Consider the following 27,033-nt stretch of genomic DNA (forward strand, 5'->3'; position numbering starts at 1 on the left):
GATGTCTACCTCGTTGCGCCTAATGGTGGAGAATTTCAAGAGCATTAGCATAGCACTCCAGGAAGAGGAGGAGGAGGAATCAACTCTGTTTTGGGGTCCCATGCTCAAGCTATGCAGGCATGCCCTTGCACTGAGCAAAATGAAACCACAGCCAGAATCTTATTGACAGTGGAAGACAGTTCTGGCACTGAGAGACAAGCTCTGACTGGTGGGACTGCATTGTGATGCGGACATGGGACAATCAGCAATCAGCAATGGCTGCAAAACTACCGAATGCGCAAGGCCACTTTCTTTGAACTTTGTGAATGGCTTTCCCCCTGCCCTGAAGGGGGACAGGCATAATATAAACTAGGCAAATATAACTTAGATAGGGCCACGATAAGGTGGGTGCATAATTGGCTGGATAACCGTAGTCAGAGAGTTGTTGTTAACGGTGATAAATCCTGCTGGAAAGGGATAACAAGTGGAGTTCCGCAAGGGTCTGTTTTGGGACCCGTACTGTTCAATATCTTCATCAATGATGTAGATATTGGGATAGAGAATACGCTTATTACGTTTGCAGATGATACCAAACTGGGTGGGGTTGCGACTTCTTTGGAGGATAGGGACATAATTCAAAATGACCTTAGCAAGTTAGAGAAATGGTCAGAGGTAAACAGGATGAGGTTTAATAAAGAGAAATGCAAAGTGCTCCACTTAGGAAGGAACAATCAGTTCCATACATACAAGATGGGAAGCGACTGTCTAGGAAGGAGCATGGCGGAAAGGGATCTAGGGGTCATAGTGGACCACAAGTTGAATATGAGTCAACAGTGTGATGCTGTTGCAAAAAAAGCAAATATGATTCTAGGTTGTATCAACAGGTGTGTTGTAAGCAAAACTCGTGAAGTCATTCTGCAGCTCTACTCTGCACTAGTTAGGCCTCAGCTGGAGTACTGTGTCCAGTTCTGGGCGCCACATTTCAAGAAAGATGTGGAGAAATTGGAAAGGGTACAGAGAAGAGCGACAAGAATGATTAAAGGTTTAGAGAACATGACCTATGAAGCCAGGCTTCATGAACTGGGCTTGTTTAGTTTGGAAAAAAGAAGATTAAGGGGGGACATGATAGCGGTTTTCAAATATCTAAAAGGGTGTCACAAGGAGGAAGGAGAAAATTTGTTCCTCTTGGTTACTGAGGACAGGACAAGGAGTAATGGGCTTAAAGATTAGACATTAGGAAAAAATTCCTAACTGTCAGGGTGGTCAAATATTGGAATAAATTGCCAAGGGAGGTGGTGGAATCTCCCTCTCTGGAGATATTTAAGAACAGGTTAGATAGACATCTGTCAGGGATGGTGTAGACGGAGCTTGGTCCTGCCTTGAGGGCAGGGGGCTGGACTCGATGACCTCTCGACGTCCCTTCCAGTCCTATGATTGTATGATTCCCTGTTCACCTGGAGAGCAGCAGAGTTGCAAGTTCCGGCCAGAGCAGTCAGAGCGGGGCACTGCGGGATCTTCCCAGAGGCCAAGAACCTTGACCTTCACCAATGCTGCATCTACACTACCATAAACTCAACCAGGCAAAGTCGGGAATAGCATTACTCCTCGTAAAATCAGGAGTACCTGACATTGATTTCAGCACCCCTGAACATCAACGAGACAGGCTTGGAAATGTGAACACATCATTTAGAAATTAAACCTTATGCAGCTAAATTCAGTCTAAACTCCTAGTGTAAACCAGGCCATATTGAACATCATCATTAATGGACCAACAAACTTCAGCCAGCTCTTTTAAAACTCTTGAATGCAAATTATCTAGACCAGCAGACTAAAATTAGGGATGTAAAATGCATGTATTTAACTAAATGAGTAGTTAATAGAATTTGTATTGACTACTTGATTAGTCAATAGGCAGCCTGGCTTAGTTCTGGCTCATGCTGGATGCATGACCAAACCCCGCTGTAGCTCTTGTTGTAAAGCAGGCTTTTTCTGTCCATGGCCTTCGCGTATAGCCCATCCTGCCACACAAGGCCCCTCACACAAAACCCAGATACTCAGAGGAGCATGGGCAGCACAATGCAGTTTTGTGAATGGAATTTGATCTTACAGGCATTCTGGGACTCACAGGCGCCAAAAATAAAAATAAATAAAAACCAGGGAGGTGAGCATGACTGGATAGTGCTTACAGATAAGCCTCATTTGACTGGTCTTAGAGGCAAGGGGAAAAAGTAAATATAGGGTAATAAAACACAATTGTCTTACACTAACTATGCCCCATCTGGTCCTGTCCACGAGGGGATCACGCATACATCACGAAAATTCCTATAGGGCAGTATTGTCATACTAGCTCATCACTAGCCTATCAGGCCCTGCCAAATGCAGACCCTAGCATGGCACAGACACCGAATTTTTGTGTAAAAGAGCCTCAATCCCTTTGTTTGACGGAGGTTCCGTGTATTGAGGGCACGTGTCTTTTTTTTGCCCAGCTGAAGGATTGATCACCCTGAGGCTGCCTCCCCACCCTTCGAGTCAAATATAGGGGTGCACAAGTCCTGAGCATGCTCCGAGTTCTAGTGTGTCCTTATGTTGTTATCGTTGCAGGATTTGTAAGTATTGCTTAAATTTATTCATTGGTGGTTTAGTTAATAGTTAAGCTGTATTAATTATATCCTATAATCCTGTGAAGTATAAGTAAGTCATATTAATTGTATTGTATAGATAGTGTGATTTTGTGCTATGTGAAAGGGTTAAGCTTTAGCCCAGGTATTAGTGTTAGAAGAAAAACCTTTGAGTTGTCAACTTGTAACAGTAAAAAATCAATGACTAACTCCACCAGCTGTCCTAAAGTGACATTGGAGGGATTGGCTGTGGGTGGTTCTTTTATTATCATTATTTTGGCTTTGTTTTTTGTATTTTTCATTTGTATGCTACGTTGCCTTAGGCGAATTAGGGATAGTGATTTGATATAAGTGAATTGTAATCAAAGAATTGTAATCGGTTGAGTATAATTGTGCCCATGCTTTTCTACGCTGTAAAAGTACTGAGCAATTGCTAGTTTAAACACCTACTTGTTAATTGCTGGTTTTGACCACTTAATAAAAGTCATTTGTTTCACCATCATCCAGTAGTTTTCACTGGGTAGTCGGCTTTAACCCTTGAGGCTCCCATCACATCACTGAACCAAGGTGTAACAGCTCTGAAATGTAAAAGGCAATAGGAGCTGGGCAGCCTGGCCCCTGGCTCCTACTACATTTTACATTGCAAAGCTGCAGTGAGGTTGTGTCCCACACCCAGCGTGAGCTGGAACTAAGCCAGGCTGCCCGCCCAGCTGGCAGCACAACTTGTGGAGATATGCAAGTTCCCACTGGGACCTCCCACGCACAGGGACTACTACCGCGAAGCAGCCCCTGCCCGCAGCTGAGGTGCCGCAGACAGGGGCTGCTTCGCAGCAGCAGTCCCTACCCCCTCTGCCTCCAGACGGTGCTGGGGGGAGGGAGGGACTGGTTTTTAAGCCAGCTCCCCACAGCACCGGCTCCTGCTGCCCCCCCTTCCCGCCTTGCTGCATCTGATAAAGAGGCAGCAAGGGGGAGGAGAGAATGCAAGTAGTCAACAACCCAATAAGTATAGGCTTATCAGGTAGTCGACTAGTCAACTACTCCTTTACATTCCTATTTAAAATGCTTAAATTTAGTAGCTGGTATTTACCATACTCCTGAGATACTGGTGGAAAGGAAAGTGCTATCACATGTGACTACATAATCTGTACCCCTCCCCCACATACAGAACAAATATTTATTGAACACTTCTGCCTTTCGCGCATTACTGATAATTGCACCATTTCCATTTGGAAATGGACCAGTACCACAGTGAAGATAATTTTTGTTTCTAATATATTTAGGATAAATGGAGTATCTTTCAAGGCTGATAGAAGCAATGTATGTAATTGAAGATGCAAGACAAGTTGGCTTCCTTGTACAAAAAAGAAAACAAAACAAAAAAACCCCAACAACATGGCTCAGCTTCAGAGAACACTTAAATGATCCTTCAGAAATATCAAACATATTCATTTATAAAGGGACTACACGTGTCGTCATATTTTCCCTTATGATTCTTTCTTTACTTCCCTATTTATCAATTTATCTTCATAAAGTTTTTACAGGGCTTAAGGGAAGTGTCACTTGTAGAACTATAAACAGCATTAAAGTATTAACTAACCAATTAAGTAAGCTATATAAACAAATCACAGATAACATGGTTTTACATCATTCTGTTATCAATAAACACTTCAAAGTAAAATAAACACTAAGAAAATTTGTGAAAGGGAGACTAACATATATTTACTTGCAGGAACTCCCTTTTTTTAACCAGATCATGTTTATATAATTGCAGAGATTAGCTCAGGCAGCAGCACAGACTCATTTTCTCTCTGTAAGGAGGTCTCGGTGCCACTAGATGGGACAGTACACCACGCCCAGAAGGTGTATTGGTTACACTTGCACAAGTCACTTTGTTTCTCTGTTGGATCCTCAACTGAAAAATGAGGATAATAGTACTTCCTTTGTCACGAGGAAGCCAAGACAATAAATACATTAAGGACTAAGAGCACTTAATTGTGATGAGGGCCACAGAAGTATCTAAGATAGCTAAAAAGGCCCAGCCCATTTACCCAAGCAGATACAGTGCAGTTGTATGGTAACTACTACAGTCCCTTCCTGTCTCGATACTCCTGTCTTTCCAGATCAAATTTGTTTAGTTTAAAGAAAAAGCATACTTTTTGGTTTGTTTTACAATGGTGAAACACAAATTCAGATGACATGAAAATAAAGCTCTTCTTCTCCCCATTCCTTTGTCATAACAAACAAACAGTCTGCATTCGATGTTACAACATCTGTAACAGTGCAACATTACTGTCTCCAGATTCTTTCCTCGGTTACAGCTGTGCAATCCACATGCATCCTTCTCCTGGAAATAAAGATGTCTAGCAAACATATCCTGTCACTGCAAGAAAAGAAATTACTGACTTCAGCTACACAACCAAAACTGCCATCATTCACTCCATGAGCATTTTCAGCTTTTACCACTTACAGTTCTCCCTTAATCGCTTCTATATTTTCTCTCATGCTGACTCTTACAAAATCCCTGATAAAATCTGAAGACCCACTACTTTATTCTACCTCAAATCCTCCCTTAGACTCATTGTGCTGTGATGCCTGCACAATCCATCTTACTGATTAGGGCTAGGAAAGTAACAAGCTGTCCCTTATTTTAATTTCCTACTGCTTTCCTCCCTACCTCTAAACCCAATTAATAGAAAAACTTGCATTGCATGTGTCACACACATCATTTGGAGTGGTTCACAACCAGGAATGCCTACCTCACTGCAGACACTCAAAAGCAGGGCAGACACCCCAAACTGGTAGGATGTTCTATAATTAGATTTCATCAACCCAGTAACAAATATGAACTGAAGTGCTATAACAATCTTACCATGGATTCAAGACAGTCCCATTGGGTTCGCCAATCTATCCTGTCACCCTGTCAACCGGACTTAGTGCTAAAGGATCACTTACACCAAAAAAAAAAATTAAAAAAAAAAAATCACAAAATATGCAGGTTGCTTTCTGTCCCAAAAGACAAGTCATATACCTCAGATTTCAATTTGTACCTTAGCTCTCACACCAAAGACCCTTCAGGGTTGACAAGACAATCCAATGCTACAGTAAACTAATTAAGGATTTATTAACTAGAAAAAATAAAATACCATTATTTACAGGTTAAAGCAGGCAAATGAGTTCAGTCTATGGTTCCAAAAAGTGACAGAGATGTAGTAACCTGTCAGAAGTGACTGTCTTCTTGGGGCCTAACCCAGGCAAACCTGAGGATTTGTGCTTTTTTGTTTGGTTGGTTGTTTGCTTCTTAGCTACCACCCCGTAAGAATCCAAAGAGCGAAGAGCTAAAAAAAAAAATCTGTCAACTGTCTTTATTTCTCCTTTCAACATTCAAACTAATGGGAAGAGGTCTCCTGCATAGTTAAATGGGGCAACAGACAAAGCACTGTCCTACAATGGCCCACTTAATTTTGATAGTCCTCCTGGCTAGGCAGAGGGAGCCACTCTTTCAGTCAGAATTCACAAGATCAGAGCGTGCATTTTTACAATTATAAAACACATTTATATTTTATCATGTAGCATGAAATACAGACATTACTACAAGTAAGAGTAATGCATGCAGCTGATTACAAGTGTTTTATAGTCCACACACTAAACACATCATTACAAGTCTAACACCTATCTTCAACAACAGTAACATACAGGTGAGCTGGCCTTGTTTCCAGTGTGATGAATTTGTCTCTGCGATGGCTACAGACTTGGCAAGAGAGCTGGCTCTGGTTTATCAATGTCACAGCATGCAACTAACAAAGCCGTGACATTCATTTGCTACCCTACTTAGACAATCAAAGGGATGCAGCTTGCTGCATACTCCCCTATTGATATGAGGGGATGGCAATTTCGGGGTCATCTTCAAGACATAAAGAATGCTAGTGTTGTGTTTTAGACACTTTCTTCCTAGTCCTTTAAACATGCCTTTTAATATGCAATTATTTGAGCTTGAAATATTTGCTAAGTGCTTAAAGAAAGGGTAGTTTAAGTGTAAAAAATGCAGTTGGAAAAACCAAAAGATTTATACACAAAACACCTGTTGTATTTTAGTCAAGCTCATTATATTAAAAGTTACTTCTTTCTGGAAAGAACAGTGATTTTCATTCTTTTTTCATGTGCAAATCCCCAGGATCCATGGACCACAGATGGAAAAACACTGTTCTGTGGTCTCCGTATACATAGTGTAAGGATATCCTTGGCCCCATGGATCACAGCTTGAAAACCACTGTTTTAGAGATATGAAACAGGCAACTTTTAGAGATATGAAAAGCAGCCTTAATTACATGGATATTCTCTTAAGGGGCGGGAGCTCATACAAAGCCAATATTCTTGGACAACTGCCAAACCCTAGGCAGACTAAGTAAGTTAGATCCAGCTGTTGGACTTGCAGAAGAAGCAATGTACTGAAGGTCCCCATAATGTGGGCTGAATAATTAGTCTATGATTTTATCAAATTCAGCTTGTAAGACTTTATGAATGCACTCTCTCTCTCTTTCCATAAGTTTATCTTGATAGTAAAGATATTAGGAGAGAAAGGAAAAAATAATTACATACCTTTTTCTTTTTTTAAAGTAATCCTTCAACCAATAGACCAGATTTAAAGTAACAAAAACTCCTGAAGGGTATGTCTACACCGCACAGCTATTTGCTACCCTGCGTCTTCACAAGCCACCCATTATTTCAAAATATTTTTCAAAATAAAGGGGTGCACTATTTCAGCATCCTGGTAACCCTTGTTCCACCTCAAAATAGTGTGTTAATTCAAAATTCAACTGAAATTTTTTGAGTTGAAGGTGCTGTGTAGACACACCGGAAGAGTTAAAAGTGTTCTCTTAAGCAGGCTGTAAAGTGTTTTTGTCCCACTTCTTACAAAAAGCATTGCAGGTTAAGAGAGATTTCAGGTATCACATACAATTATGCAAGAAACTTTAAAGTCAAGTTTGTGGCCAACTCTTTGGTAAAGGTTCAGTTAACTAGTGGTTTTCTAATATTGTACAATAACTGAATATTATGCTTGGCTGGATCTGCTGAATTGTGGTGGACCTCGTAAAACGCACAAACTGAAGCTAAATATGCTAGGAAAATATTCACAGCCAGGGAGCGGGTCTCCAGGAAAGTAATGGAACTTCTGCCTGCAGCATCATCCCTAGGGTGGGGTAGAGCCCAGGCAACCCCCTCTTTGGCCCAGATCCTGCCTCTTCCCACCCCTGCTATACCCCCATCCTTCCCCACTCTATCCCCTTCTCCCCAAGTTCCAGTATTGCTCTGTCCCCACCAAATCTTTTCCCACCACTTCTCTGCCGTCTCCTACCCTCATTGCACTCTTTCCCCTGAGGGTATGTCTAGACTACAGGCTTCTGTCGACAAAGAGCGTCTAGACACATTCAGTTCTGTCGACAAAGCAAGCTGCTTTGTCGACAAAACCCTGTAGTCTAGACACAACCCTACATGCAACAACACCTTCTGTCGACAGAACTCTGTCGACAAAAGGTGTTATGCCTCGTAAAATGAGGTTTACCAGTGTCAACAAAACTGCTGAGTTCTGTCGATGTTATGTTGACAGAACTCAGCGGTAGTGTAGAGGCAGGTATAGTTTTGTCGACAAAAGTCCACTTTTGTCGACAAAACTCTGTAGTCTAGACACACCCTGAGCGACGCGACCCAGTGGATTACTGAGAGGACTGGCACTCATTGTGGTGGCGGAAAGCAGAGTGACCTGGACCAAGCCCACTCTACTCTCTGAGCCGACCTCCCAGTCACATGACTCAGGGTAGCAGAGCCGATTGGAGCTGGATTGTTCTGCTTTCTTCCACCACAGTAAAGTGGAGAGACTCGATGGGGCAATGGCTGAGCAGAGCGGGCTGAGGCTGGGCCACTCTGCTTCCCACGGCTCCCGCTGCTGCTGGTGAGTGCAGAGGTGGGCCCGACCGCTGCAGCTGGCACCAGGCCTCCCAATAGTCCCCTAGGCCCAAGGGGCCTCAAAAGAACAGAGCCTGCAACGGCTCTGTCTGCCTGTGCCACAGTTTTGAGAGAGAACTGCTGAGTGCTAGGAATACAGACCATAGCTGAGTGTTTGGAGGCCTAGGCCATGGTTTGGAGCAGCACTGGCTGCCAGAAGCCTGAACTTATTTACAAACTGGCAAACAGTTTATAGTTTGCAGTGCTGTTGTACCCATGTTGGCTCCAGGATACTAGAGCAACAAGATCTGTAAGGTAATATCTTTTACTGGAACAACTTTGTTTGGCTCACAAGGAGAAGAGCTCTGTGAGAGATCAAAGGCTTGGGTCTTTCACCAGCAGCAGTTGAGCCAATAAAAAAAAAAAAAATTACTTCATCTACCTTGTCTCGCTAAACATTTTATGGGACACATTCAGGACACAGCCATCCCATTGCCCATCCCCCATATTCACTGGTGGCAGGGGGAAGCAGAGCAACCCACTACCAGTAGCTCCACTACCATGGTTCTCAGATGAGTCACTCTGCTTCATGCTGTAGCTGGATGGGGTGGCAGTTCTACCCCTTTCCTGCACCCCAGGGGACTGGCAGGCAACCTGGCTGAGATTAGGCTCTTCCTTGCACTCACCAGCAGTGGGAAGCAGAGCAACCTGGCTGGGAGCCTGGTGAGTAAAGCAGACCGGGGCCAGGTTGCTCCACTTCCTCCTGCCACCAGTGAACATGGGGGGCTGCTGCTGGTGCCAGGCCTCCCACTAATCCCCCAGGCCACGTTGCTCAGGGGAGGGGTGTTGGGGTAGGAGGTGCAAAAATTCCATTACCAAACAAACCCTGCTGAAGATGTACATCTTTGTCAAGAATCAAGGCTATATAGTATGTACATGTGAAAACTGTCATGCCCCCACAAACAAAAAATGCCTAATTGCACCTACTTTATTTTTCAAATATCAAATGACACACCACGCAGACATTTAAAAATGTCAGAAATTCTGGAAACATGGGCTTAGATATTGTTATACAAGAACAAAAGTCAGGAACGTATTATGGTTTGTGGAACGCATTCAAAACATATTCACTACTTTAGAAAGCAGTTACCTTTTAATTTTCACAAACTGTATCCAAAGCAATAAGTATTTTTCATGTACAATAAAGATTGTACCAAACAAGAATATCAAAAATGAAAGGTTAAAATTAGAAGTAAATAAATCAACATGTCTATAAAAGTAATCCTGTATCTTTAGCGTGCTGATCACAATATTACAGGCAGTCCCCGACTTACGCGGATCCGACTTATGTCGGATCCGCACTTACAAACGGGGCTCTCTCGCCCCGGAGCTCACAGGCAGCGATCCGCCACCTCAACCTCCAGGGCGAGAAAAGCTGCTCACGGTGCCCCTGGTCTGCTGGAGACCGTCTCCAGCAGACCAGGGGCACCGTGAGCGAAGCCGCAGCAGCGGCGGGTTCCCGCACTTCTGAGGCTTTGCCAGAGCAAAGCCTCAGAGGCGCGGCACCCCGCTGCCACTGCGGCTTTGCTCCCCGTGTCCCTGGTCTGCTGGGGGGGGGGGGCGCAGCTAGTGTGCCCCCCCCCCCCCCAGCAGACCAGGCTTTTGTTGCCGGACCCTGGGGCAGAGCAGCTGGGGCGCTGCCAGTTGGTCCCGCAGCGCCGCTCTGGGCGCTATTGGACCAACCCAGCAGCACCCGAGCTGCTCTGCCCCAGGCGTCCTGATTCAGCTGCTGCTGGTCAGTTTCAGCAGCGGCTGAATCAGGATGCCTGGGGCAGAGCAGCTGGGGTGCTGCTAGGTTGGTCCAGTAGCGCCGAAGAGCGGCGCTACTGGAGCAACCCAGCAGCACCCCAGCTATTCTGCCCCAGGCGGCCCCAAGTCAGCCGCTGCTGAAACTGACCAGCGCTGACTAAGGAAGCCCGAGGCAGAGTTGCTCTGCCCCAGGCTTCCTGGAATCAGCTGCTGATCAGTTTCAGCAGCAGCTGACTTGGGGACGCTTGGGGTTCTTAAGTTGAATCTGTATGTAAGTCAGAACTGGCGGTCAGTTTCAGCAGCGGCTGAATCTGGACGCCAGTTCCGACTTACATACAGATTCAACTTAAGAACAAACCTACAGTCCCTATCTTGTACGTAACCCGGGGACTGCCTGTACATTCAAAAGCATTCTGAATATTAACAATGATTCAGAGCGCTCAAAAAAACAAACCCAGAAACATTCATGTCAACTGGAGGTTTACTGTTCAGGCTATAATGCAGGACTTGAACTAGTTCCACAATTACTCCTTATAGGATATGATGGAAAGAAATACAAAGTAGACTGTTCAAAGCAGCCTAGAAATGTTTTAAGAAAGCTACATAGCTCTTTTTGCTAAAAAACTGTTAGTGGTAAAAAAAAAATTGAACATGTTATGCTTTATGTCATTGGTGAAGTAGATGAAAAAATGGGGATTTTGGATGGGGGAAAATGGATTTTCCTCTTGGTATTAAATGCCAGCTACTACCTATCTTACAGTAAAATTCTGAAACAACTGTAGTAAGGATTTTTTTTTTGAAATTTCACACAGAGAAAAATAAAGCAGCAATAAAAAAAATAAACGCTACTTCTAGCTCAGTCTCCTCAGACAGCCTATATTTGGTGTACTAGGGATACTTTTTACACCATTCCTCAAATTCCTATAAAGACCTCTCCCACTTACAGCAACAATTTCTGCTTAAAACTCCAACAAGGTCTCTTTCTTTGCATGTTGAAGTTATAAAAATATGCTCTATTACTTCAAAAACAAACAAACAAAACCCCCAGCCAATAAACACGAGTGATTGCTGTGTACAGGCCTGTAGAGTTGATTTAGTATAAAATGGGTGTCACAGATTAGCTAGCCTTTTGAAGCAAGCTGAATTCAGCCTTGCTGGTGACTTAGCAGCTATTCAACAGCTCACTGATCAGCTTTGTCTAAGGTAATTAGTGAAGCCAGACAGGTGTCATGGAGCTTAATTATAAAGACTGACACACCCCCACCTGGCTTTGGTGGTCTAGCAGGGAGAGCACTATTTAAATAGACCTGAAGAGGGAGAACAGTAAGAGGGAGAAAGATCCCAGAGAGAAGAACAACGTAGCCCCTAGCTGGGAAGAGCCTCAGGAAGTCATGTTAGTCTGGTGTAGCTGAAACAAAAGACAGAACTATGTAGCACTTTAAAGACTAACAAGATGGTTTATTAGGTGATGAGCTAAGTCAGGAAGTCAGGTTGAATCACCAACAGGGAGCAAAGTAGGCTTCTATGTTGGGAGCCCTGAGACAAAGTCTAAGGAACAGGGAGATCCTCAGAGAAAAACTGCCGGAGCCCTTCATAATGGAAAGCAGTGGGAGAATCTTGCTAGGGATTAACTGATTGAAGTCAATCTCTGTAAGGGCCAGGAAGCAGCAGATTTCAGTTGAACCTAACAGTGGCAGAAGAACTATAAGTTTAGTTCTGATTGTGAACTTTCAGTTAGATCCCCAGTTACTTTGGGCAAAGGAGTGAATGCTTGTCTGATTAGACTGGAGGATGGGGCCAATGAAAAGCCAGAGAAAGAGTCAGGAGAAGATGCCACATGAGATTGGCCATTGTAGAGTCAATAAGTGGTCTTTCAGGGCAGGGATGTGAGATTACATCCTTGTCAATGCCATGTTGGGGCATAAGGGCCACCTAGGCTATGTCTACACAGCAGCATTATTTCGGAATAACTGACATTATTCTGAAATAACAAAGAGCATGTCTACACCGCAAGCCATTATTTCAAATTCGTAGCGAGCTGGAGGACTTCTTACTCCGGACTCCTGGAACCCTCATTTCATGAAGGGTAAGGGAAGTCGAAGGAAGAGTAAGTAGACAGCGCCAAAAGCCGAGTTAAGCTATTTCGACTTAAGCTACACAACTGACGTAGTTCAAGTTGCATAGCTGAATTTGACTTTAGCCCTGTTGTGTAGACATAGATGAGAACACATGCTTACAATGAATTTACTGAACAATACTTAAATTAGGAGAAATGGAAGGTCCACCTTTGATCCATCATGTGATTAGTGACCATCTGAACAACAACAGCTACAATTTGCATTAAATGTCTTCATGCCACAATGGCTGTTGTGCCCATGTCTTTATAGAGAAGTTTGGCCTTTGATCTGCATAGGTATGTACCCACTAACCGTGCTGCCACATTAACTCTAATGTGGTGTTATAGAAAGGATCATAACTCTGTAGAGACAGAGGGTACACACCTCTTGTCTTTCACATCACAGTCTCTTCTTGGCCTGGCCAGTGTGTGCATTGGAAATATGACGACTCTAGATAAGTCCTTTCGTACCCTTGGCAAGCAGGGCAAAATTTAGCCCTGTGAATGCAAATTCCAACCAAACTGATTTACTGTGACAATTTTTGCAAGGTGGCGATGCCTAAGAGTACATCTACACAGCAGTGTTATTTCGGAATAGCTGACTAAAAGCAGTTATTTCAACATAATGTCAAAATAATGTTGAGCTGGAGGACTTCTTACTACAACTCCTGGAACTCTCATTTTACGAGGTGTAAGGGAGGACGGAGGAAGAGTACTCTCTCGCAGACTTCCTGTGTGTAGACAGCGCCAAAAGCTGAAATAAGCTATTTCAAATTAAGCTATGCAATTAACGTAGCTCAACTTAAGTAGCTTATTTCGTCTTTAGCCCTCTGGTGTAGATGTGCCCTTAGGGCTTAGGGAAGCATTTAGAAAAATGCAATGATTCTATATGGGCTTTGTTTTATTTGGATTTGTGTCATACGAAAATAGGACTAGCTAAGTTATGTATTTAGTACAACATGTAAGAAACCATTCCCAATCTAAATTTCTTTTGCTTACAAAAAGAAACACTGCATGATGGTCAAAACAAGACTCATGTCTGCAAAAAATTTCTTAACGTTTTATTTATTAGTAAGGCGTTTGATATGGTCTCGCATGATTTTCTTATCAATAAACTGGGCAAATACAACTTAGATGGGGCTACTATAAGGTGGGTGCATAACTGGCTGGATAACCATACTCAGAGAGTAGTTATTAATGGTTCACAATCCTGCTGGAAAGGTATAATAAGTGGTGTTCCACAGGGGTCTGTTTTGGGACGGGCTCTGTTCAATATCTTCATCAACGATTTAGATATTGGCATAGAAAGTACGCTTGTTAAGTTTGCAGATGATACCAAGGCTGGGAGGGGTTGCAACTAATCTGGAGGATAGAGTCATAATTCAAAATGATCTGGACAAATTGTAGAAATGGTCTCAGGTAAGCAGGATCAAGTTTAATAGAGACAAATGTAAAGTGCTCCACTTAGGAAGGAACAATCAGTTTCACACATACAGAATGGGAAGCGACTGTCTAGGAAGGAGTATGGCAGAAAGGAATCTAGGGGTCATAGTGGACCACAAGCTGAATATGAGTCAGCAGTGTGATGCTGTTGCAAAAAAAGCAAACATGATTCTGGGATGCATTAACAGGTGTGTTGTGAGCAAGTCACGAGAAGTCATTCTTCCGCTCTACTCTGCGCTGATTAGGCCTCAGTTGGAGTATTATGTCCAGTTCTGGGCACCGCATTTCAAGAAAGATGTAGAGAAATTGGAGAGGGTCCAGAGAAGAGCAACAAGAACGGTTAAAGGTCTAGAGAACACGACCTATGAAGGAAGGCTGAAAGAATTGGGTTTGTTTAGTTTAAAAAAGAGAAGACTGAGGGGGGACATGATAGCTGTTTTCAGGTATCTAAAAGGGTGTCATAAGGAGGTGGGAGAAAACTTGTTCATCTTGGCCTCTGAGGCTAGAACAAGAAGCAATGGGCTTAAACTGCAGCAAGAGAGGTTAGATTGGACATTAGGAAAAAGTTCCTAACTGTCAGGGTGGTCAAACACTGAAATAAATTGCCCAGGGAGGTTGTGGAATCTCCAGCTGTGGAGATATTTAAGAGTAGGTTAGATAACTGTCTATCAGGGATGGTCTAGACAGTATTTGGTCCTGCCATGAGGGCAGGGTACTGGACTCAATGACCTCTAGAGGTCCCTTCCAGTCCTAGTATTCTATTATTCTAATGAGAAACTTTGAAATTTCCATTAAATGTCATTGTTGTCCTCTGGTCAATTCTATTCAACTGTATACTTTAGCAACACTGTACTACAACAGCACTGTGAAACAGACATATATTTAAGCTAGCTGGCCATTTAACCCAATTTACAATTGCTTTGTATCATTATAGTAGCACACAGTAGCTAGAGCATACCAGTCAATTTTGCCCTCTGCATTAAAATGTGACTCCAGTCTGTTGCATTACCACACACAAACTTTTGGATAAAGGACTCAAATGAAAACACATAGAGACCACCCACATTACTTGTATTCTATCACTATATGTTCTTAGAGCCATAGACTATATTAATTTTTGACACAGTATTGATCTCATGGTATTTCTAGAGTCTCAGAGGGGTAGCCGTGTTAATCTGGAACTTTAAAAAGAACAAGTAGTCCTATGGCACTTTACGTCATGTCTACACTAGGAAATTATTTCAAAATAAGTTAAGCGTTATTCCTCATGGAAAGCAGGATTACAGATTTCAAAATAACCAGCCTGCTATCTTGAAAAAACGGGCTTGGTTGTGTGGATGCTTCACTTATTATTTAGAAATAAGAGGAGTTATTTCAAAATAACTCAATAGTGTAGACCAGAGCTTAGAGACTAACAATATACTATATGTATTTTTATTAGTCTCTGAAGTGCCACAGGACTACTCATTGTCTTTATGGTATTACTAGTAAAAGGAAAAAGTAATGCATTTCTCATGGACTGAGAGCTTGGTTTCAATTTTTTTCTTCTACAAGATATAGCAACACAAAATTCACTTTTCCCATTTGCACTGTACTTTGTAAATCACTAGAAGTAAATATAACATGGTGAAATTTATTTTTCTGACAATAGATTATGACATGTATGTGATGTAAGCCTGAAACACTATTAATATAGGAAAATTCATTTGAATCAGACATTCCCTACCTATAAATAAAACAGCTGGGAAACCTAGGATACAATACTGTTTACGATAGAGGGAAAGAATTGTTCTATTTTTACTTAACTTTGCAGGGGAAGACTTTCCTTTAATGTTATACCCTGATAACTTTCTTAATTAAAAAAAGCCCCTATGGATTTCTGAGGTTTCTGGATTCCTGCCTCTACATGAATTAGTATTTCCTATGACTATGCTTATACTTGGTGACAGTGGGCATGTCTACACCTAAAATGTTGCACTGGTGCAGTCAGATAAGCAGGAAAACTTTTCCACTAACTTCAGCAGGCTTTGAATCAGACCTTGAATTCTTAGAAACAAGTGTCAATTATTACAATGTTGGTACACATTTTTTCCTCTTACAGCAGAATCTTTGCAAGATTGCCACTGTCTGTGGTGCAAATGGAATATATATATGATGGTAAGTTACATGTAAAAACTTTGCATATCTTCTAAAGATTTCTAATATCACTGATTTGTTTTTTTTTAAAAAAGCAGTTTGTTCTAGGAAGAACAAAAGTGAGGCAGTTGGACGCATGACTCTTATCCACTATTATAAAAAAAAAAAACCTGTCTATATAAATTACCAATTTTAATATAAGACGACCTACCTTCTCGGCTAACAGCTCTCTGATCTTGCTTGCCTGGAGACGAAACTTCATCAGCTGTGACTCCAAAGTTACACATCTTTCTTTCCAATTTACACTTCCTTCTGAGTCTGAAAAATCTGCCATACTTAAGCTGTAGGGGTGAAAAAAAAAAAAAAATCAGACTGCTGTTTATATAAATGAAAAAAAAATAGGCCTGGATATATTATCCTTTTATGGAAATCACAGGGGATACTCAAAGCTTTTCTCCACAGCTCTTTTATAAACTCTTGTTTACTTGTATTTGTTTTCTAAGTTATTACAGAGTTGGAAAACATGTTCTGTTGATAAATTGGGAAACAGCCTCTAGTTACTACTGATTGAACCTCTCTAGTCTGGCACTCTCTGGTCTAGCAACATCCGTAGCCTGACATGATTTTAGTTAGCCAGATGTCCACTTAGTGTGGATGTGGCCAAGTTTCCCATGGTCCCATAAAGTTTGTTTACAGCCACCAGTCCTGGCTCTCAGCATTCTGTTCTGTTAGCTCTAATTTACCCCTACATGTCTTGTAAGACCCCAGTAAACAGTGCAAATTTCAGTAATGCTGATAGACAATATTGACCTCCCGTGGTTTGGCAAATTCTCTCGTTTGGCACCAGTCAAGTCCTGAGGGTGCCAGACTACTAGAGAGGTTCAACCTGTATACATGATTTCATTCAGAGAACTGAGCCTTTTCTAGGAAGGAAAGCTCCTTATATGGAGTTCAAAAGTTAAAATTAAAGCTAGCTTACAATGTTTAAAAGACAGCTCTACAATCTAAATTCTTGCTAAGAATTTCTTGGAAACTGTGGTACCTCAGGACCTAGTGGTTCAAATTTGAAATCAGTTGTAGCAAGGACCTCCTGCGATACATCCTCACTTTTTTAATCTAATAGTCAAATGGTGGTTGGGTTTTGTCTTTTAAATAAACACAGCTGGAGCTTACCCTAATGCTCTGATCCTTCCCAAATTGATATAATCTACTCAAGACTGATCTCAGGTACTACCTACCATCCATGCCACTGTGGGGAATAACTGTAAGACATTACTTCAGGTGGCTTGAACCAGGCGGAGAACCCAGAGAAAGTCATTTTGTGCAGCACAACTGAGCTCTGTCCAAAGCCAAATTGTTTGTAGACAGCCTGGCATCACAATAAGTGGCTCTCTCAAGATGACAAGCTGTGGCCCTTGAACCCAAGCAGCACACAAGAGGTACTTTTCTTTTTGCATTGTGTGATGGGGCTCTTCCTTAAAGTTTTGCTTTGAAAGCTGAGCTCCTGGTTTAAGAGCTGAGAAAGTGCTCTGTAACCTCAGGGAAAATGGAAGACCCTAGTAAGAAACAGCTCCCTGCAAGCACTGGCTTCCACCCTCCCTTCCGCAACTGTGGAAGGTAGCGGGGAAGGGGGGGGGAGGCGGCATGTGCAGGGAGCTGTCTTAAAAGCCAGCTCTGCACGCTTATCAGCTCCCGCCTGCTCCCCCTCCCCCCTGCGCGCTGCTGCCTCTATCCGTATAGAGGCAGCAAGGGAGAATGAAATGCATCTAGTCAATTGGATTAACTGATAAGTCCAAGCTCATCATTTAACCGTTTAAACGACTACACACTAACTTCCCTAGAGAGTCTCAAAGTTTACACAGAAAGGATGACATAGGAGGGGCTTCAGTTGTCCCTTCCAAAAACCTACAGCACGCATATCTACCCTTTCCACCCTCCCTTCAGGAAGTACTCACCCTACCCCCACTGTTGCCTGCCGGCCTGGCTTTAGGTTAAGGCAAGCAAGGTGGTAGCCTTGATCCCCGTGTCTTCAGGGCCCCACGCTGCAATGGACACAAACTTTTTGGCTGGGTCTGGCACTGGGGGTCTGGGTTTTGTTACGGCCTCTGCAGGGACCAGCCAATGGCTCGGGAGCTTCCTCTGCCCCAGGTCAGCACATCATGGCAAGGAGGGGACAGGGCCTTGTGGGCAGGTTCCCCATTGGAGAGTGGGAGTGGCTGAGCTGATCCCCTGAGCCCCAGCCAGGATCCAGCTGCCTGACCAGAAATAGCAATGTCTTAAGGGAAAGCTGCTCCCAGGAGCATGCCAGACTGGGCCTGGAAGCCACCTGGCTGGGCAGAGGCTTCAGGACAGGGTGGAGTCAGGGTGCCCCGGCTATACGAACTCAGGAGCGCCCTGGACAAAGCTGGTGTGGTGCTCATATCACTGATAAGCACGTGTTAGGTAGGCAGGCACCTCACACAGCTTAGCGGGCCGGGGCACACCCAGAGACCCCGCAAGCGTGGGGGGTCTCTGCACAGGACTACTAATCGCCACAAGAGAACAAACTCCTGTCCCTGCATCCACTAGTTAGGCCCTACTCTCAGCATGCTGCCTTGGGTAGGGTTGCCAGATGGTTTCAGAAAAAATACCGAACAACAACAACAAAAAAACCACACCAGAAAAAAGTTTGTTAAGCAAAAAACAAAACAAAGCAAAAAACCACCACCACCACCACCACGGCCCCTTTAAAAACCACATGGTGAGGCTATTTGGCCCTAACAGGCTGCTGGTGGCCACCTGTCATCTTGCCTCCCTGTGCCGGGCCGGACAGCTCCCCTGCGGAACCCGGTAAGCACTAGGGTTGCCAGGCTGCCTCCATATTGAGCTGGACAGCCTGGGATTTTCACCTTCTGGGTGGGGGGGAGGGGGGAAATACCAGACAGACATTTTAGGCTTGGTTGCCTGCACTCTTCCTGTATACCCTCGCTACCTCCTCTGTTAAAGGGATCTCTACAGACACCTGCCTCTCTGCAGTTTTGGCAATCTCAAAAAGTTCAAAAATCATGGGTCTGATTGGGGGAGGAGGCTGCCCACACTGGCCATGAGACGTATGAATTAGGCCACGCACGCACAACCAACCAACTGAGCAGGAAACATGGGACAGATTTAGGCTCTGGGCAGGCTGCAATCAGCTCAAGCTCATCTTTATACGCAAGCTCACCTTTATGTATACCCCACCTGTTTCCAGGTGGGGTATACATAAAGCCAACAAATGGGCAAAAGATAAAAACTGTAGGGTGGCAAAGTAGCAGTCACTCTTCTGGAGGTAAGAATGGATAGGAATTCCTGAAGTCTAGTAGATATAGGTTCTGACTCTGGGGCTGGACTGCTGAAGCGCTCATGGGGGGGGGGGGGGGGAAACAGTGACTACTCAGCACCCAGTGGTTGGTCCTATCCTAGCTCCTCGTGCATAGCCTGTTGCCAGCAGATGAGCTCTCCATTCTTCTCCACAGTGCCTCTTGCAGGCTACAATCAGCTGTTTAGTGATGCACAGGGTGGGAATGAAGCAGGAGCAGGAAGAGTCAGTAGAGGGCTGACCTGTTGCAGGGTGCATGGGGCAAGTACTCCAGATGCTGGGAAGTGGAAAAGGCAAGGGGCCAGACAGAGAAGAGATAGAACCAGCCCCTTCCGGCTGTTGGGAATCTGCTGTGCAGCATGGTGGACTAGTGGCTCAGGCTGCTTGAGAGAGCCTGGCTTGGGAAGCTGCTTTTGTTCCCCACTTAGGTGCTGGGGATCAGGAATGAGTGAGCCAGATTTCCCTCCCCCCCCACCATACACTTCTGTCTCACTCAGCAGGAAGCAGAAGCTGTCTTCACAGCCAGGCTCTCTCAGGTACAGTAGCTGCCAGGCTGCAAAGCAGTGACTGGGAAGGGACAGCATTAGAAGCACTTAGAACATGCTGGGGACAGGAGGGCACTACCCCCAATGTCAATCAGTTTTGTGCCTCAGTCAGGCCCCACACTAACTCTGTACTCACAAACCCAATCACTTAATTATGTGCCCCTCCCAGCTCTCATATCCAACCCAGTCCATCCACCCACTCAAACAACTTTGCACTCCCATTGCCTGCAACCTCATGTCTACTCTCTGCTTCCAGAGCACCTTTCCTCCTCCTCCTGGAGGTGTAGAGGTTCTTCACCCATTACCAGGTCTGGTGGGAGGACAGATCCCAGAAGGTTCTCCTTTCTCCTCTTATAGACCTGGGATTGCACCATTAGAAAGGAAGAGTGGAGAAGAACTTGACCTGTTTTTCACAAGAGAGGGGGAGGGAAGGAGCCTTAAAGCACCTTGAGGCTCTTTTTGATATATTTTCATAAGAGAGATGGGGAGAGGAGGTATTGCCTTCTCCACGTCTTCTTTTCTCTATCCAAAGCCTGCTCTTGAGGAGGAGGAAAGGGAGAGAGTTCTGCCTGCTTCCAAAAGCACCTGTGATAAGCTGTTCTCCAGGAAGCAGAAAAGTGAGGAAGGTAAACAACACAAGGGTTTTTCTCCTTGTATAGCCTGAATATTGCACAAATGTTGGAGCTTTTCCTGTTGCGGAGATACTGGCTCCAGAAGAGGCCAAAATTGCATTATTTGTGAGACTTGGAGAAAGGACTCATCTGTGTTAGAGAGGCAGAGTGATGGGGAACAAGGAGACAATGCAAGGGAAGTGAAGGGGCTACCGGGCAAATGTCAGTGCCTCCCATGACTGCAGTGACCTATGCCAACGAGGTGGAGAACTAAGCTGAGGGACACTGGGGATGTGTGCGATTTTTTTAAAGCAAGCAGAATAACTGTCCAACGCCATAATTAAAGCAGAGTCAAAGTTGCCAAGTGCTGACACATGCGTTGTGAGCAGGACTCAGGGACACGGTGCAGGGCAGCTAGTGACTGGGGGCACATCTGGGTGCTGGCACATGGCGGGAGGCAAGGTTTTTGCGCAAAAACCCATGGAGCGTCCACACCTCAAATGCGCTTTTGCTCAAGGAAATCAAGAATAAAACAGTAGAACAGAGGGATTTTTCCACCATAGGTAATCCTCCTTTTACGAGGCATAACTCCCTTTTGTGCAAGAGTTTTTGTGCAAAAAGGCAAGTGTGGATGCTCTGGAGGAGTTTCTTGTGCAAGAAACCCCAGTGGGAAAAAACACACAGGTGTTATGATGGCCATTCTGTGAATGGCCATCAGAGCTTTCTTGCGCAAGAGCATCCATGCAATGTGGACGCTCTCTTGCACAAAAGCACATCGCTTTTGCCATGTGCTTTGAGGTGTGGATGTGCTCTTGTGAAAGAAGTTTTTGCGCAAAAACTCTCGCGCAAAAGGCTTTTTGCGCAAGAAGCATGTAGTGTAGACGTAGTCTTGGTGTTCAGAGGTTTAAATTTGTTACTCAACTCATCTTTGTTGGGCTTTCAGAGGATACGAGTTAGCCACTCTCCAGATGTGGAAAGAACATAAGGCATCAGTGGGCAACCATAACTCTGTGGTAAGCAAGTTTTGGGCCATTAATTCAAGTAGGCATTGAAATTAATTGTTCTCCATAGTAATTATGGACCTTGTTTGAACTAATTGACACTGGCAATTTTGATTATACTCAGGTACCTTCATGCTTTTTCCAATTTCTTAAAATCTGAAGAGCCACTGCCTTCTACTTTAAATCCCTATTTAAGATTCTCCTCTGCTGTGATGCCTATAAAACCATTTGCTGAATGTGGCTAATCAGGTTAACAAACTGATTGTGCCTCTTCCTCCCCCTCCCCCTACCTTGCTCTTATTAACTCCTTTTCTCTTATGAATTTCCTTATTCCTCCCCTGACCAGCAGCGGCTGAATCAGGACGCCTGGGGCAGAGCAGCTGGGGTGCTGCCGGGTTGGTCCGGAGCGGCGCTGCGGGACCAACCCGGCAGGCCCCCAGCTGCTCTACCCCAGGGGTAGGCAAGAAAAGCCTGGTTTGCTGGGGGGGGGGCACTAGCTGCACCCCCCCCCCAGCAGACCAGGGGGACAGGAGCAAAGCCACCAAGGCGGGGGGAGTCCTGCCGCTTGGGCGGCTTTGCTCCGGGGCAAACGAGCAAAGCCGCCCAGGCAGCGGGACTCCCCCTGCCTGGGCGACTTTGCTCGGGTGTCCCTGGTCTGCTGGGGGGGTCCAGCGGCTTTGCTGGACCCCCCCCCAGAAGACCAGGGAGACCGGGAGAAGCTTTTCTCGCCCCGGAGGACACGGGTGGCGATTCGCCGCCCGTGAGCTCCGGGGCGAGAAAAGCCCCGTTCGTAAGTGCGGATCCGACATAAGTCAGATCCACGTAAGTCGGGGACTGCCTGTATTTCCGCAAAAGCACTGACAATCTTACATGAGATCGTCAGTGCTTTTGCGGAAATTCAAGCGGCCAGTGTAGACAGCTAGCAAGTTTTTCCGAAAAAGCAGATGATTTTGCGGAAAAACTTGCCAGACTAGACACAGCCATGCAGCCTGGAGCACAGTAAAAAACAGTTCAAATACCAGCTGAGCAAGTGCAGAATGGTGGTAAATGTGCTTTTGGACATTTAAACTGAAGGTTTCACAGACTACTAACTAGGTTAGACCTCAACTGATGCAACATTCCTGTAGCGGCAGCCTGCCATGTGCTCCATAATATTTGTGAGAGTTAGGGGAAAAGTTATATGGCAGTGTGGGAGACTGAGGCACAGCATTTAGCCGGTGATTATGAGCAACCAGACACAAGGGTAATAAGAAGAGCACAGCAAAGGGCACTACAAATCAAAGAGGCTTTAAAAGATAGTTTTATAAATGGCCAGTTTTGAAAGTCATGAATGTTGTTCTCAACGAGGTGCCCTTGCATTCAGTGTGCTTGTCTGTAACGTCCCTCTCCCCCTCTTTCAACACAAGCAATGAAGAAACTTGTTCTGGAAGCATGTGTTTTTATGTCGGGAACACAGCATGGACAGAAAGAGAGTTCATGGTGGGAGCTAAGGGAGGGGTTGATCACAACTGTGAGGACAGCCTTTTGCCTCAGGATGCATCCCAAGCGGTTGAGTGTGAGGCTGCCATTGACATGTACCTCCCCCTAACGTTCTAGGGCCCCTGGGAGAGGAAACAATGGAACAGGGTTAGGAGGGAATATGGTTCCTTGAGGGCTGGAGAAGATGCCTGTGCATGTGGCTGTTCTAGAAGGCCTCCATGAAGTTCATCACATCCACTATGATCTTCAAGACTCTCTCCTGGTTCTTCACTTCCACTCCCTGCACTCTCTCCTGTCCTCACACTAGGCACACATCTGCTTCAGCAGCATATTCTTCCACTCACTTAAGCTCTCTGTCCAAGTGGGCAGATTTCATTTGCTCCTTGAACATGTCATCCCTAGGGATGTTAAATAGTGGTTACTAAGCCAATCAAGTAGTCAATGGAATTTCCATCAACTACTCGATAAGGGGGGGTTGCTATAGCTCTGCCTTTTAAACGTAGTAAGAGCCTTGCAGAGACTCAGCTCTCCTGACTCATGCCCGCTCCCAGACCACTGCAGCTCTGCTTTTTAAAATGTAATAAAAGCCTGGCAGCACTTACTACAGTTAAAAAGCAGAGGCGCAGCATCTGGAACCTGGCGCAACCTGGGTCTCAGCTGTCCCAACTCATGTCCAGTCCCAGACCACTGCAGCTCTGCCTTTTAAATTCAGCGCCTCTGCCTTCCCCACTGTGCCTCTGCCTCCCCATGGAGACAGTGCTGGGGTGAACCAGCTTTTAAGGACCATGTGGCTGGAAGGGGAGGAGAGGGTCCAGGTGTGGCGACAAGGCAGGGTAGGGGCTCAAGTCATGCTTTCTTGGGGATGAGCAAATGCAGAGGCATCAGATAATACAGGGGTGAGCAATACATTTTTGACTGGGGGCCACTTCAGAAATTTTTGAAGTGGCCATGGGCTGCTCTGGAAGAGGTGGGGCCTCAGGCAGAAGGGGTGGGGTCAGGACACTTCTGTGCTTGCCCACTGACAGACCCTGATTCCTTTGGGGGTGGGGGAGCTGCAAAGTCTCTGTCTCCCCCTAGAGAGAACCGCCAGCTATAGTGAACAGCTAGTGGTTCCCCCTAGACACCCATGCACCTGGTGGTGGGAGACTTCACATGGTCCCTGCTGCCCCCAGGTCAGTCAGGACCTGGGGACAGTGAGTATGTGAAGTCTCTTGCTCGCTGCCCCTGCCCTGCAAAGGAGGATCGTGCTGAGAGTCAACCGCCAGGTGAGCAGCAGCTGGCAGATGACTAAGTGCTAAGCCTCTTGCAGGGTGAAAGGAGACTTCAGACATTCCCGCCACCCCAAAGCCCTGATTGACCTAGGGGCAGGGGGATGTGCAAAGTCTCCTCCTACCCTGCCCCAATCCTGCAAGGAGTGTGCGGTGCAGGGTGGGAGGAGACTTCATGCGCTGCCCCTTGCCCCCAGGCCAACTGGGGCCTGGGGGCAGGGGAGTGCACAAAGTCTTCTCCCACCCGGCCAGGAGTACATGGTGCTTGTCAACAGTGCACACTCCTTGCAGGGTGGGAGGAAACTTCAATTACTTCCCCCTGCCTCCAGGCCCTGGTTGGCCTGGGGGCGGGGGGCAGTGCATGAAGTCTCCTAATTGGCCTGGGGAGGAGTGGCAGGGCCTCCCCGGGCCAGATCAACTCGCTTGGCGTGCTGGATCCAGCCCGTGGAGCCCCTTTTAACCACTCCTGAGCTAATAGCTTCCCCTGCTTCATCCAGATTGCCATGAGAGATATCAGTCTCCTCCGAATCACGCAGAGTGATAGAGAGCAGATGCTGACTGATTGTTGCCAGAAACCTGGATCTTATGCTGTAATACTTTGTGCTGCAATGATGCCAGACCACTTACTGGAATGGAAAGATGTCCTACCATGGAGGACAAAATAAGGCAGGAATCTTGTGAAAAGGATTAGAGTTCTTCTATGACAGCTTTATGGAGACGTGCAGGGAGGATTCCTGCTCTGTCTCCAGACATGTTGGCAAGCTGTTCCGGGGACCCCCTACTGTATAGGCACAGAGGCCAACACAGATCACACCTCATTGCCTAAATCCAACTGTAGCATGATAAAAATGTGAACTCGCCAGAAGTGCCCTCCATGGGATCAGTGCCTGGCTGCAAGACGTCCTGGGAGAAGGGGATTGCCTCCAAAGTTATGAAAAGGTCCTGGCTGTTGGTGACACTGGTTATCTCACTCAACTGCTGAACACTCTTCTCCTCCTCCTCCTCTGTATCCACACTGTCCTCCATGCTGCAGGCTAAAGCTGCCAGAGGAGTGTCTTGGGAGGAATCCACAGACTGACTAAGGAAGCTAGTCAGTTCCCCATTTCGTATTGCATGCTGCTTATAGAAGCGGAATGTTTGTGGCAATAATCCAGACTGTCCATTTGCCTCCTTTGTGTTCTGGTACAACTGTCTCAACTCCTTTATTTTGTGTGATACTGCTGGGCATCCCTGGCATATCCTTTCTCCTCCATGCCCTTTGCAATCTTAGCATAGATATCTGCATTCCTTTTGCTGGTTCGTAGTTCTGCAAGATTGCTCTCCTCACACAGCAGTGAAGTCCAGGATCTCCTGCATGCTCCATGCTGGTACTTATCTGCGACCCTGGGAACTCTTGGTCAGGTGTGCTGCTCGGGTGTGCTGCCTGCTCTGAAGACTGCTTGCCACGCAGAAAATGAAATTCAAATTTTCCCAGGGCCGTTCCTGCTCACTTGGAGAGCAATAGAATTGAAAGTCCTGGCCAGAGCACTCACCACGGGGCACTATGGGACACCTCCGGGAGGCCAAGAACTTTGACATTCACAGCGGTGCCTCTGCACTACCGTAAAGTCAAACGGTTGAATTTAGCATGACTCCTTGTAAAATGCAGAAATCAACTTTAATGGCCCTTAAAAAAAAAAATCAGTGGAATAGGCTTGGCTGTGTTTAGAAATTAAACCTAATATGGCTAAGTTTGACCTAAACTCCCAGTGTAGACCAGGCCTTATGCATGTACCTAATTCTCCACTAAAGTCAATGGGGGGAAGTATGTACTTAACTTTGATAGAATTGTTTTCTGAATCAAGGCCTTAAGACTTCAACCTTATAAATATTTGCGCACATTCTTAACTTTAAGCACACAAACAGGTCTATCAACTTCAATCTGACTATTCACATGAATAGAGTTAAGCATGTACATAAGTGTTGGCTGCACTAAGGTCTCTGACTATAAACCTTCCAGGTAAGGATAGTTTCTTCATCCTATGCGATGGGTCTTTTGGAAGGCTTGGTCTCTGATCCTTGTCACCCTTTCTGGCATAGAGAAACATTGTTTCAGAAGGCATACTAAGGGCCCTGACCACACATTGGAATCTTTGCAGAGCTGCAAAGATTCTTTACCAGCCTGTCAACCACTGTTACTAGTTCCCTAAGTCTTCACTTTCACCCCTTATGCAGAAACAAGAAGATGGTGCCACGGAGGCAGGCAAATAATCCACAGACTTTGTGCGGGAAGAAGCAGATCCACACTAGGGTTGTGAGCAGATCACCAATTAACCAGTTACACGGTAAGCATCATTCTTACTGCGAGATGCATACCGGTAACCTGTTAACCAGCAGCCTACCTGTGGGATTCCACTTAATTGGTTAACCGGTTAAATGCAATATTTAACCAGTTAACTGATTAAATGGTATTTTACAACCATAATCCATACAAGGGGAATTTCATTTGTGAACAAGTCTGTGGGCACAATATGGGAATTGAAGACTTTATGCTATTTGTCCAGTTAGGAATTTGTATAGTATTTTTTCCCTTTTGACTAAGTATGGCCACAAAGGATAGCGTTAACTAAGCCAATGGTTAATAGTACTTGTTGTCACTGGGAAGATTATATAGCTAAGGTCGTCATGGAATTTTTGCTTCTCTGTAAGGGTACCCAGTGCAGGATAGAGTTAAGGCTATCTGGCTGTTGCACAAGCACATTTCAGTACATG

The 27,033-nt window shown here is 45.2% G+C and overlaps 1 protein-coding gene across 4 annotated transcripts in view; it reads right to left on the reverse strand.

Moving 5' to 3' along the window:
- PLEKHH2 (pleckstrin homology, MyTH4 and FERM domain containing H2) overlaps positions 1-27,033 on the reverse strand; it is a 123,999-nt gene that overhangs the window by 94,359 nt on the left and 2,607 nt on the right. For all 4 annotated transcript variants that reach the window (XM_075925428.2, XM_025179012.3, XM_025179013.3 and 1 more), the window contains exon 2: positions 16,253-16,382. In XM_075925428.2, coding sequence (XP_075781543.2) covers positions 16,253-16,375 — 123 coding nt within the window. In that variant the 5' untranslated portion in view covers positions 16,376-16,382. The remainder of the gene's footprint in view (positions 1-16,252; positions 16,383-27,033) is intronic.

This window comes from Pelodiscus sinensis, chromosome 3 (assembly GCF_052426305.1).
Source record: "Pelodiscus sinensis isolate ZL-2025 chromosome 3, ASM5242630v1, whole genome shotgun sequence".
In the NCBI taxonomy this organism is placed as follows: Eukaryota; Metazoa; Chordata; order Testudines; family Trionychidae; genus Pelodiscus; species Pelodiscus sinensis.